This window comes from Hydra vulgaris, chromosome 06 (genome assembly GCF_038396675.1).
Source record: "Hydra vulgaris chromosome 06, alternate assembly HydraT2T_AEP".
Lineage (NCBI taxonomy): Eukaryota > Metazoa > Cnidaria > Hydrozoa > Anthoathecata > Hydridae > Hydra > Hydra vulgaris.
The window spans coordinates 44166184-44180000 of record NC_088925.1 but is presented as its reverse complement, the minus strand read 5'-3'; the positions used below and the strand labels follow the sequence as shown (position 1 = coordinate 44180000).

Sequence of the window (13817 nt, the reverse complement as noted above, 5' to 3'; positions counted from 1 at the left end):
TTTCGTGTATTGTAACTGATGGTGCTTCTATGATGCAAAAAGTGGGTAAATTATTACATGTGATCAAATTTTGTGTTTTGCTCATGCAATTCAGATTGCAATTGTAAATGTGATCTACAAAAAAACAGAGAAAGAGGTAGATGAAGATGATTATGAGAGTGTCCTAGATCTGGACTCTGATGAAGAAGATTTAAGTGATGATGAAGGAATGCAAGTGGGGACGAGAAATGAATGTGATGTAGAAATTACTGAAAAGTTTACATTGCGAAATGTAATCATGAAAGTTCGGGTAAATTGTTCGAATGTTTCGACGTTCCCCTTTAAAAAATGAAGTGTTGCAAAAACATGTGAAGGAAGATCATGGAAAAGAATTGCAGCTATTGCTTGATTCGAAGACCAGATGGAGTAGCCTGATGTCCATGTTAGAACGTTTTAATCTTTTGAAAAGTTCAATAAAAAAGGCAATAATTGATATCAAAGCGGATACATTTTTGAATGATTCAGAATGGAATATAATATCTACAGTTTCTAGAAATTTGAAGCCTATAAAATTAGCCGTTGACGCGTTATGCCGTGCTGATGCAAATTTACTTTCTGCGGATGCAACATTTACGTTTGTGTTAGAAAATTTTGATGAGAATGAAGAAATTGGCCGTGAAATGAAAAAAGAGTTTGAAGTTCAAATTAATCGAAGAAGAACTATGGTATCCGATGTTCTTCAATATTTGTATAATGGGGGTAAAACCAAAATTCACAAGAACATTTTGCGTCGCTCGAAAACTGAAATAACCAAAATTATCATATCCCTAATCCAAAGACTTAGTGATGAAGTAGCATTCGAAATAGACCCGACAGTATCTGAGTCTACTAAAATGGATGACGATAAACCTATCGAATCATTGGAAACTCAGTTATCCTTGCAGGAAATTCTTCAGCAAAAGATAAAGGAATCACTCTCGGAATCACGGTCAAAAGTTCTACAAAAATCATCGATTCATTCCGAAATTCGCAGTGAAATAAAATTTTGGGATGAAGGGGATCCCGCGAAATGCTTTTGGAAGATCTTTACAAAAGTTTATTAACAATTCCACCAACTAGTGTGGAGTCAGAACGCGCTTTTTCCGCTGCAGGAGCATTTTCAACAAAAATTCGATCAAGGCTCAACGACAAAACATTGGATACTTTGTGCTTTTTAAGAAGCTTTTTCAAAAATCAAAATGATAATTGAACTTTCATTTTGCAATTTTATTTATGTAGTTCAAAAATATTTTAATATGAAATATTTCCTTATTTTGTAATTTGTTTTAATTTTATTGTTTTGAACTAAATACATTTATGTTTAAAAATAATGTACTTTCTTTTCTTTATATTTTTTAAATTCTTCTATAATAATTCCGGAATTAAACCGGAATTCCGGATTTCATCTCCTGTAATTCCGAAAATCCGGAATTCAGTTTTTTACAAAAAAATGGATTCACATATATATATATATATTATATATATATATATATATATATATATATATATATATATATATATATATATATATATATATATATATATATATATATATATATATATATATATATATATATATATATATATATATATATATATATATATATAATTATATATATATAATTATATATATATATATTAGGGTGGGTCGAATTTTTTTATCTTTCTTGTACATGAACAAAAAGTTGTCTTGGCATCAGTAAAGTATGAAAATAATATTTAAAGATTTTTTATGAAACGTTTAGGGGTCCCAACTTTTGATTAAAGTCTTACCTTATTTGATGTATTTTAACCATTTCCTTGGTACAATCTAAATACGTACCAACTATAAATCATTGACTAAAATGCATTGGCAAATGGTTTAGCACCTAATTACAAGTGCTAAAAAAGAAATGGAATAAATATAACGTTATAACGTTATTTACATGTGACGTCACCAACATTAGCAACAAACCATGTGCTGGATATTTTAGAAACAAGCAAAATATCTAATATATTATTTTGTAATTTTATTTTCTTCTTTGCAATAATAGATTTATATTAAAATTCAAGTAGGCTAATATAGATGTATACTACAGTAGGCTATAGTTTAGACTGTAGAAAGATCACTTCATTTAACATGTAGGCCTATTTATGAGAGGGCTAAACATATTATAATCTGTATAAATATTGGAAAATTTATTGACTAAATTCTGATAAAAAATTGTTTAAACAGCTTTTATTTATTGTAAACATAACTTGTTGTAGTTTTTTTTTATTATTTTAGACAAATTATATTAAATATGGATAGTATGTGTACACAAAGTGCAACTAAACATCCATTTATTGGACAGTTAGTTGATATTTCTGAAAATCAAATCCCATCATATGAAGACGTTATTAAGGCGTTCTATTATAATCAGAAAACAGTATTAGAAATTAGCTTGCAAGAAAGATATTCAATTTTAGCAGACAGAATGAAATGTGTTTATTCAAAAGCAAGTATTCCCACAATATAAGTGAATAGCACAATCATTAGGATTAGAAGACTTATGGATAAAGTACATACACTTGAAAAATATTCAGATGCAAAAAGAATATCAGACACGTTCACTGAGAAGTTGAATTCTTTTAAGCAGTTATTTGACATTTGTACCTGCAAATGCTTTGATTCGGGCATTAGAAATAGGAACTTATGCCAAATAAAATTCCATTGATAGAGTGGGATTTCTGGGTTGACCAGAAAACTGTTAGAAATATGATAATTGGTGGAGTAGACAAAGAAATGACAGCAACACTGGAAAAGAGACAAAAAGGCAAATTTATGAAATCAGTGTGTGATGAAGCACATTCAAAGGAGGTTGAATATGAAACTGAGGAAGATATTGATGAGGATGAGCGTAACACGTCTGAAAGTAATTATACATCAGAGGAAGAGACAGTATCAGTGCAGAATAGAAACAAGTACAAGGAATTATGTAAAGCAGTTGATCGATGCAAAATTAGCAACAGAGATACATGTCTTATTGGTAATGCCATTTTAAAAGACCTCAGTATGTTGTCTTCAGCAACAATTCTTGATCCTTCAAAGCTACGTCGACAAAGGAATTTCTGGAGAGATACTCTGGTTGAAGAACATATGCAGAGCAATAAGGAATTGTGCTGAATAGGCTTTGATGGAAAACAAGACGTTACATTAGTTGAGAGTTTTGGTTGTAGAAAAAGTAAAAAAGAAGAACACTTTAGTATTGTCTCGTATCCAGGAAACATATACATCGATCATGTAATTCCTGAAAGTAGTAAAGCTGCTGATGTAACAAAGGAGTTAATGTCAGTTATTATAGAAACAAACTCCGTAGAAAGCATTGGAGGTGTTGTGTGTGATGGCATGAATAAAAATACAGGTAAAAGCAACGGAATCATAAGAAAATTGGAGGAGAACTTAGGTAGACCATTACAGTGGTTGGTATGCTTTCTACACTGTAACGAGCTGCCATTTAGAAGGTTTTTGGCAGGCGTGGATTTTGCTCGAACTACAGGACCTTTCACATAGACAGGTACAATTAGCTCAGCTCTAGAATATGATCCGAATGAATTGCCTGTCGTTAATTATTTTCCAATTACTGGTAAGGTGACTGATTATGATGAAGCTGTCAAGAAGGATCTTAGCACAGACCAACTGTACTTTTTGAAAGCATGTCTAGCAGTACAGCGTGGACGTCAGGCTTCTACAGATATTGATTTCCTCGAGAAGAGTTTACCTGGAAATATAAGTCATGCTCGGTGGTTGACGAATGCCAACAGAATTTTGCGTCTCTACATGTCTAGAGAGGTGGCATCTGAACCTCTTAGAAGAGTAACGCATTTCATTTTGAACTTTTACGGACCCTCTTGGTTCAAAATCAAATCAAATTCTTGCCAAAATGGTGCTAACAACTTCTTTTACTTAGTTCAGTTGTTTCATGAACTTGATGCATTAGATCAGGCTGTGGTTCGTCCTGTTCTCGAAAATAACGGCTACTTTGCGCATGCTGAAAACATTCTGTTGGCTGCAGTTAGTAATAGTGATATGGAAATTCGTCGTTTTTCAGTAGAACAAATAATAAGAGCAAGAGAGAAGCAGACTAATAATAACATACCGGTTCGCGTCTTTGATAAGAAGGATATAACATTAAATCTGGCTGCGACATCGTTCATTAACATGATTGACTGGGACCAGAGTAATTTTACGTCTCCTCCGATGCTATCTCACCTTTCAATTGATCAACTTACTTACACACATAAAATACAACTGCCCGATGTTCCATGTCATTCACAGGCAGTAGAGAGAACGATTAAAGACGTTAGCGCTGCGAGCTGTAAAGTTTATGGGAGAAAGTCTCGTCATGGCATGATGTTACAGAGTAAAAAATCCAGATTAGAGATACCAAAAATAGACAGCAAGAAAGATTTTATTACCGTTAGGTTAAACAACTTTGTATTGTTGCTGTTTAACATTGATTCGTTACAGTTTACATTTTTTTTAATTATATAATATATATATACAGTATCGGACAAAACATGGTGGACAAACTCAAATTTAGAACAAAAGTTGATCATAAACTAAAAAAAACTAGTAAAACAATTGAACATATTATTTTTTATATAGTTTATTATGTTGTTAGCAAAATTAAAAACTTTTGAATCATACTAAAAATCACTAAAAAAGTTTTATAACACATTTTCCCTAACAAACTACATTTTTCTTTGGACAAAACAAGGTGGACATTCAAAAAATCGACTGAAAATTCAAATAATTTTAAAACTTAACTTATTATTTTTCGAAAAACTTCAAAAAATTAACTTAATATTTGGTTAGACCTCCTCGACTTTTAATTACTGCTTTCATTCTTTGAGGCATAGACTCAATTAATGAGTCAACAATTCTCATATCAATCTCTCGCCAGGCCTTCTCGACTTGTTCAAATAATTCCTCACTGGTCTTCACATTTGTACGCTCAATCTTTTTGCCAATTATTTCCTAGATATTTTTTATGAGATTCAGTCTAGGCTTTGTGCAGGTCACTTCATTATGGTGATATTCTTGTCCTTGAACCATTGTTTTACAATGTTAAAAAAAATCCATTTTAGAGGCATCTCCTATTCAGCATGTGAAAACATTATCTTCTATTATATCTTTGTAGACAAAACGGTCCACAATACCATTAATTTTGTGAATAGAACTAGTTCCTAGTGCTGAGAAACATTCACAAACCATAGCAGACGTTCCATGCTTAACACTCTTCTTGGTATATTTAGTAATGAATCTGGTGTTCTTTGGTCTCCTGACTCGCTTCTGACCGTCGCTTCCAAAAAGGTTATATTTTGATTCATCACTAAAAAGTTTGTTTTTCCACTGGTCTGCAGTCCAATTTTGGTGTGCTTTGGCAAACGCAAGTCTTAGCTTTCTATTTTTAAAAGAAGTTAGTGGTTTCTTGTCAGGCATTCGAGAAAACAACTTTGCTTCGTTAACTCTTTGTCGCTCAATGCGATTAGAGATTTGTAGTTCAAGTTTTTCGGTTAATTTTGTGGATGACAAAAATGGATCTTTTTAAAGCTTTTTGACAACTATTCGATCTAGTCTTTGTGATGTTTTTCTTAGAGGTCCGCCCCGATGGTTTGTTTTATAGCTTCGTCCGCCCCGATGGTTTGTTTTATAGCAAGATCCAAATGATTTGACAGTTTTGTTTACAGTTGATTAAGGTATATTATATTTTCTACAAATTTCAGCTTGACGTTTTCCGCTTTTCAAATCTTTAATGATATTTTCAGGTAAAACACTTCCTAATTTGTCGTAAGCCATTTTAAGTTGCAATATACGCCATATATCACGAGTTAAATCTATTTTTAGTTAAATTGAAAAAATAATTGGTCAGATGTTCCAAAATCTATTTTATTATTTTAGAGTAATGTTATGATAAAAGTGAAAACAAAAGAATATGGTAAATTGAATAAAGACAATGAAATCTTATAAATAAAGAGTCGTTTTGATTTGTCCACCTTGTTTTGTCCAAGGAAAAATGTAGTTTGTTGAGAAAAATGTGTTATAAATTTTTTTTTTTGATTCTTAGTATAACTCAAACATTTTAAATTTTGTTGAGAACATAATAAACTATTTAAAAAATAATATGTTTAATTGTTTTACTAGTTTTTTTTAGTTATTGATCAACTTTTGTTCTAAATTTAAGTTTGTCCACCATGTTTTGTCCGATACTGTATATATATATATATATATATATATATATATATATATATATATATATATATATATATATATATATATATATATATACATATATATATGTATGTATGTATGTATATATATATATATAAGAATATATATATATATATATATATATATATATATATATATATATATATATATATATATATATATATATATATATATATATATATATATATAAACTAGTTGTTTGTTTCCACAATCAGAACGAGGTATCGCTCTAGCACCTCATTTCGCACTAGGTGTCTATACAATTACAAATAGGTATCATAAAAAATAAGTGAATGCAAATATACAATTTGAAGCCTTTTTTTTTCTGGTGAATCATTAAAAGATCTTATTGGTTGGAGTTGTAAAAGTCCATAGAAATCTGCTTGTGTAAATAAATGCAAAATTTAAAGAGAATTGCTAAAGTGTTATTATTAGTATTATTCGTGTATTTAAATGGGATTTAAGGAATTTATTATTAAAAAAAGACATATTTGTAAATATTTATCAAAGCCAACGGAATAGCGCATGAATTGTTTATTGGTCAATGTTTTATATGACATTTTAGTGTTGTTAACACAAATTTGAGCGCGAATGCGAGCATGTTTAAAATGTGGTAGATCACGATTTAATACTTTATTCTTGTTATGCTACAACTTTTATTGTGAAACTTTTTTTTAATGACAATTATAAAGGATTACAAAAATATCAAAAAATATTTAGACTATTTGTTTGTCAGAAGAAATGAGACGCTGCGGAGTATGCAGAGGAATGTTTATTTAAAATTTTTATCATAAATATGAAATAACAATCAATATAGGCTCACCTCTTGCGCATGAACAAAAACACTTTTTTTTCGCGTTTTTCCTTCGAGTTTTACATTAGAGACGTAACCACTTTCTGAAATTTGTTCTTCTGTTTGTTCAGTAACCATTTCCACCTTAAACTTTTTATCGTCAGTTAGGTAAGTTATTGAATGGCTCTCCATAAACTTTTCTTCTTTCTTTTCATTCAAATTTGTTAAATCAGTTAATTGGTTACTTATTTCGTTAATCTTAAAATTATTATCTTGGCTAAAATACGTGCTGTCATTCCATGGATATAGTTCAATTAATTTCCAACCTGCATTTTTTAAATTCAAAATCCAAGTACCTGCAAAAATATCAGAGTTTGTTTCAAACAAGTATAATGTAGTGTCGGTTTGAGAGATAATCTCAAAAATTCGTTTCTCAGTTTTTGAACCGACCGATAAGGTGCTAGTTTTGGGCATAAAGTGTTGAAGCGGTAACAATTTTTCTTTGGAAGCGTAAACAACTAACATGTTTTGATAAAGTGATAAAAATGATTCTACCCATTGACTGTGCAATCCTTTCTTGAAACTTATTTCTGATTCAAAGATTGGAACGCCTAAGGTCGGACATTTTGGATCAAAAACATTCATGACTAGAAATATCACCAAACTAAGCGATAAATGTTTTAAAACTAAATCTTATTCAATATATTTCGACTTACGCACGAGTGTATGTAAAAATAAAAAAAATGTTGTTGACATGTTAAGGAAAGGCTTCATGCTATGATCAATTATGTAGTAATTGTTCATTTTGCAAAACTAAAAAATTGAATTGTACTATAAGCGATAAGTCAAATAGCTAAGTATTGGCATTCTTTTAAACGTTGTAATTCATACTAATAATGGCATTTCTTAGTTAAATCTTAAATTCCCGTTATATAATTTATGTTCTTTTCAATGAAATTTTTTTTATATAATTTAATTCTTAACGAACTAAATGACACAAAACTAAAACAATTACATTTTATTGCGCAAGTTAAGTAATTAAAGGAGATATTACTAATAATAAATGAATTAGTTTAGTTTATTAAGAGCATTCAAAAAAAAAAAAAAAAAATGCATAGTGTTATAAGTCATGACCAAATTTAACAACATGTATTATATACTAAATTCAAGAATCAGTTGATTGCTACAAAAAAGTGCTCCATCTCAAATTATTGCGGCCCCGGTTACATATATGTTTGTGTTTTATGGTATTTTGTCATGTTATATTAGAAAATTAAACATTTATATTATTGGTATATAACATAAGCATGCTATATACCAATATTCCGAGAGTTCTATAAAAAATGGCATGGAATCAGAAATTAAAATCCCTTGTTTTTTAGTAGTGCAAAATACAATAAGATACTTGTAATTCATTATTTATTAATTCATTATTTATTATCAATTCATCATTTATCAATTCATTATTTATTAATATTATCAAGTAATTTTATACTTTTTTAATAATGCCGTCATGTTAATTGGTTGAAATAATAGTTGGCCTATTTTTTTTACGAACTTAAAAATTTATGAAACTTTGTTTTAATAGCTTTTTGTAATATTTTTTCAAAGTTTAAAATGTTGAGTCTCGATTTATTGGGGGAGGTAAAGAAGAATAAAATTTCTATGAAAAGTCTTTATTTCATGCTTGCTATTATTATTTTTTACTTAAGACATTTTGTTTCAATTGTAAAATTTTGAATTTATGGGAAGGTAGAACTTCATTTCTACATCCTATAATTTATTATTTTACATGATGAGAAAGGTTGTTTTTTTTGTTTTGTTTTTTGCGTGTTGAAAACAATCATGCGTATACTTATAAGAAAAATTTACAAAAAAATTTAACTGAAAGTAATAACTACTTTATTAACTTTTTGCCCTCACATTTATGGTGAGGAAAAATTCTTTAGGTATTTTTTTTTCCGAATTCGTTCATACTCACTTAATAAACGAAAATTTATTGTACGCAAGCGCAGTTTGATGTAAAATTTTTGGACTTTCAAAATGACTTCGGGCCTTCGCTACGAAGTCGATTTTTAGTTGACGACTAATTTTTTATTAATCATACTGTTTTTTATCATTTTCTACGAAGATAATCAGTTTTTGGGCTATCAGTAGTGTTTTGGTAACTTAATTTAGTTACAAAGTAAGTAAAATAAATAGAGAACATAATTTTATGATTGATGCAGATTTACTTAAAAAAAAATCTTTCTTTGATTTGTTTATAAATTTCTATAGCTTTTACTTTTTTTTTGAGCGATGAAACTTAAAACTTTTTTTAATTTTGTTTATATAAATCTTTTATCTTTTTATTACTTTTAACTGATCTTAGCTCTCAATTTTTTTTTCTTGTTCAAAAATAACATCTCACCACTGCCATAAAGTGAAGCCATTTTAGTTAATGATCTATGTAATGTCTTTATGTAAAATAAATAATATCTTTATGCAAAAAAGTTAACTAAGTTTTTTTATTTTAAATTGCATCTTTAATTTTGCATGCAGTTTATTAGTGATTTGTTATTTTAATTTAGTTAATGAATATAAACGCTATTCAATAGATAAAGTTAAATAAAAACTTTTCTTTTTCTTATATAGAGATCCTTAACAAGAATTTAAATATTCTTTGTGGGGTTTGTATATATTTTTCTCAAAATAAATTACACTGTGGGAACAAACCAACGAAACAAAAATGAAAAAGTGTTCAATGTCATGCTCTCAAATGAGATAGAAAATGTTTATCTGAATAAATTATACTATGTTATAGTACCATAAACAATATTATCAAAATACTGACATCGACAACACTTCATTTAAGTATAATTTCGAAACCTCATTATGATAAATGCTATTGCTGTCAGCAGGTGTAAAAACTCAGTAAAAGTCTAAATTTTGCAAAATAACTTAAACAAAATAAAAAGCCAATTGATTGTCCTGGTATTGGTGAAAAAGTCTGTTAATTTTGAATGATTAAAAAATTAAAAAAAAGCATCGTGACAGCACACGACTCAGAAATAGATATTGAAGAAATAAAAAAAGAATTTAATCCTTATTTACAATCTTGTCAGTGTAATTTATGTGGTAAAATACCAAAACAATCAGTAACTCTAAAAAATTGCAGAAACTTATCTTGTTTTTTCTGCCTAATAGAAAATTTAAAGGTAAACAAACTCAGTGAAACTTTATGTCCAATATGTGCTTATATTACAAAAATTTGGTGACCAAAACAAACTCTTTTTTAAATATGTTAGCTGCTGAGTGTAAATGTAAAAAAAAGTTTAATGTAATGAAAGAATATGGTTTACATACTAATTTTTAATAAGTATCTGTATTGATAAATCAATATCACAAACAGTGCCATTGTTATCCCAACAATATCTTCACTTGCTTCTAATTTGGCTTCATCGTCATCATCCTTATTGGCTTCAGTATCATTGTCAACATCTACAATATCATACTTATTTAATAAGAGATTTCAATTTCTGCAATGTTCATTCCCACAGTGGATAATGATATTCCAAGAATAGTTGAAGGTACTCCACTCTTTGCTCTTAAGGTAAAGATAACTAAAGATGGTGGACAAGTAGTTGAGTTGAAAAGTGGAGGATCACGAGTAATAATGTTTTTTAATTTTAACTTTTAAATTTATTTTAACTATAAATTAAATTGGTGTTACTTTTCATGGATCTTTTTTTTTAACCGGTTTTGTTTTTACTTACTCCAAAAGCTTATGTAAGCACTAACCAAGCATCAAATACGACTTTAAAAGTCAGAAATGCTTTTATCAAAAGACACATCAAAGTTATGTCTGGTACATCCAACGATGCAATTTTCTGTCTATAATTAAGTTTTAATACTGGATATTCTAAATACTCAAAGAGTAGTTTGTACAACCAACATGGTAGCAATGAAAGCGAGTTTGTGCATATTTTATTTGAATATCTAATCTTTTATTCTGCTGAGAAAGAAGTGTCAATTTGTCAATTGAAATATTTCTATTGACCTGGTTTACATAGTCATAAAATATATGGAAGAAAAGAAGACTCCTCAAAAAAGAAATTACAAACGGCTATTTTCATAGCCACAAACATAATAAAAACATATTTGGTATAAAATTTTTCGAGTTATGGACGATACATAAATATCACCCCTGTTATTTAAATTGTTGTTGTCTTTTTCTTACACACACTCTCTCTCTCTCTCTCTCTCACACACACACACACACACACACACACACACAGATTAGATATTGACTGTTCATATACAACATTCAAAATGGTGTATTTGAGCAGTACCGTGTCCCTGTCCCTTCTTTTTGAAATAAACTTGTCATTAGAGCGCTAAAATCTTGAAAACTTTTCTATTTGGTATTATTAAAAAACTCCTTAAATTCGCTCGTTGCCCCACTCTCAGAATGAGGTGTGTGAAGTAGTCTAGGCACGGTCTGTATATGTATCTAAATGTATAAATACTCAAATAATTTGAAGAAAACAATTTTAAAAACTAAAATGACAATTCCTAAGTAAGAATATCTCACAACTTGAATGTTAGCAAAAGCAAGTTGTGCTTATCATTTGCAGGTAGGTCCTCCAAGTCTTTATATATTATATATATGCCTCACCCCCTAATCTGTAGTTTATTTTCATATATATTTTTCCGAATACACGTACCCGACTATTAGATACTTAAGAGCCATTTTCGTAGCATATCGAGGGCTTGGAGCCAAAACGAAGAATGTACACTTTTCAACACTTTGAGAAAAAGCGATTTGAAATCTTCAATCATACATCTAAAATCTAATTCTTCACAAAATGTTATGTTTTTTTGACATAATATTATTTCATGTAACATGAAATTCCGCGGCAAATTAGATTTTTGATCTATGATGTAAGATTTCAAATCGCTTTTTTTCAAATTGTTGAAAAATGAACATACGCCATTCTTGCTAGAAACCCTCGATAAATCAAAAAACCACGGGTTTTTCCAAAATGAAATTTCGAGTTCGTGAATATTAGGTGAATAAAAAAGTGGTATTATATTGAGATGCGGCTTTTTAAAGTTATTGATAAATGCATATTAAATAGATCATTTCATCATATTATTTACTTAATGCCTAACTAGAAACTGAGATTGATGTGGCAGAGGCGTAACTAAGGCGAGGTGTAAGTATAGACACCCTTCTTCTTGAAGACATGGACATATTTTTGAGGAAGAAGTGGGTATTAATTTGAGCGTTTTTTATTAAGACTAAAATGGAAATTAGGCTAAATATATAGCGGCTTTTCAGATTGATGTTATTTATCTTCTTGGCTTTGTCTGCTAAATTGTCTGCTATCGGTAAGCTAATCTTCTGCTTAGCAAACAAATGGCAGACAATTAGTGCATTAGTTTTGGTCTCTTTTTCAATTTTAAATTAGATCACTTTTCATTCCTTATTTTTTGCTACAAAGAACACACGGCGTTAATTTTTGGTCAAAAATCTTTCAGCGCGAATTGTTCGCGCGACTAATATTTTTACGTTTGGTTCAGTCTACACTAAAATATGCAGTTAAGCAACCAAAAATCATGAATTGGTCAAAAGTTGAATGTTTTAATGTGTTAATATGAGTTATACTTTTTGTTCATGAAAGAATATATGTATTTTTACACATTCTTTGTATTATTTTAATTATAATAAATAAGTCTACAAAAAGACGCTCGATAAACCACTATGTTACCTCTTCTATACACGCAGTTTTACATTTGAAATTGATACTTGCATTAATATCTTTCTTTTTAGTTAGAGATTTGGAAAGTTAATAAATATATATAATTTGAGATATCTTATTTTTTCTGGGTAAAATTGACATTTTTGATTTTCAAAAAAGTCTTAAAACTTAAAATAATGAATTAACTTTAAAATCTCTAACTAAATATGGACCTAACACACTAAAGACCATTTGCGGAAATTTTTTATAAATGAAGTAAAAGATAAGTATGAGTTTATCTCTGATGTTTCTATGTGACTTTTTGACTAACTTTCAGAAAATTGGCAGCCATTTTTAATAAAATATTTTTTATTATTTGATTAAAAAAAAAAAAAAACTATTTTAAAGACTTTATCTTGAATGTTAAAATGTAAATGTTATACAACTATTTATTTATTTTTCACTTGACATTTAAAATTTTTTTTTTTAATTTTATAGTTGATAAAATATATTTCATAAAAATATTTATTAGTAGGTATAAATAGTATATATATATAGAACAGTATGAAAAAATATTTACAAATATCTTAACTTGCAACATGTGACTGGCTACACATCAGTGCTGTCCGTATTTAATTGAGAAATGCAATCAGATCATTTTATGAGATAAGTTTATGTTTATTCTAAATTATTGCGTTATTAGGATATTTAAACACACTAAATATTACTCCCTCCGTCCGGAAATATGGTATACATTTGCGAAAAAATAAAATAAATCAATAAATGTACATGACAAGTATATTATATTAACTGTATTTGAAATATTTTAATTAAATAAGAATGATTTTTTTCACTCGAAATTTTCTTTTCTTCTTCTCAAAAATATGTACGTTTCTTCGGAACATACATATTTTTCTAGCAGTCCACCTTCGCGACGAAGTTTTTCTTTACTATACTATATTTTAATATACCTTGACGTTGTTCTTTGCTTAATTGTTTATATTTGGAATCCCTTCTTTCTAAGTCTAAC

The 13817-nt window shown here is 28.9% G+C and overlaps 1 protein-coding gene across 1 annotated transcript in view; it reads right to left on the bottom strand.

The window, feature by feature from the left end:
• The window catches only part of LOC105846359 (uncharacterized), a 65178-nt gene extending 57312 nt beyond the window's left edge, over positions 1 to 7866 (bottom strand). The window contains exon 1 of the mRNA XM_065800232.1: positions 7095 to 7866. Within this exon, the coding sequence (XP_065656304.1) occupies positions 7095 to 7709 (615 nt within the window). The 5' untranslated portion in view covers positions 7710 to 7866. The remainder of the gene's footprint in view (positions 1 to 7094) is intronic.
• Positions 7867 to 13817: the final 5951 nt, after the last annotated feature.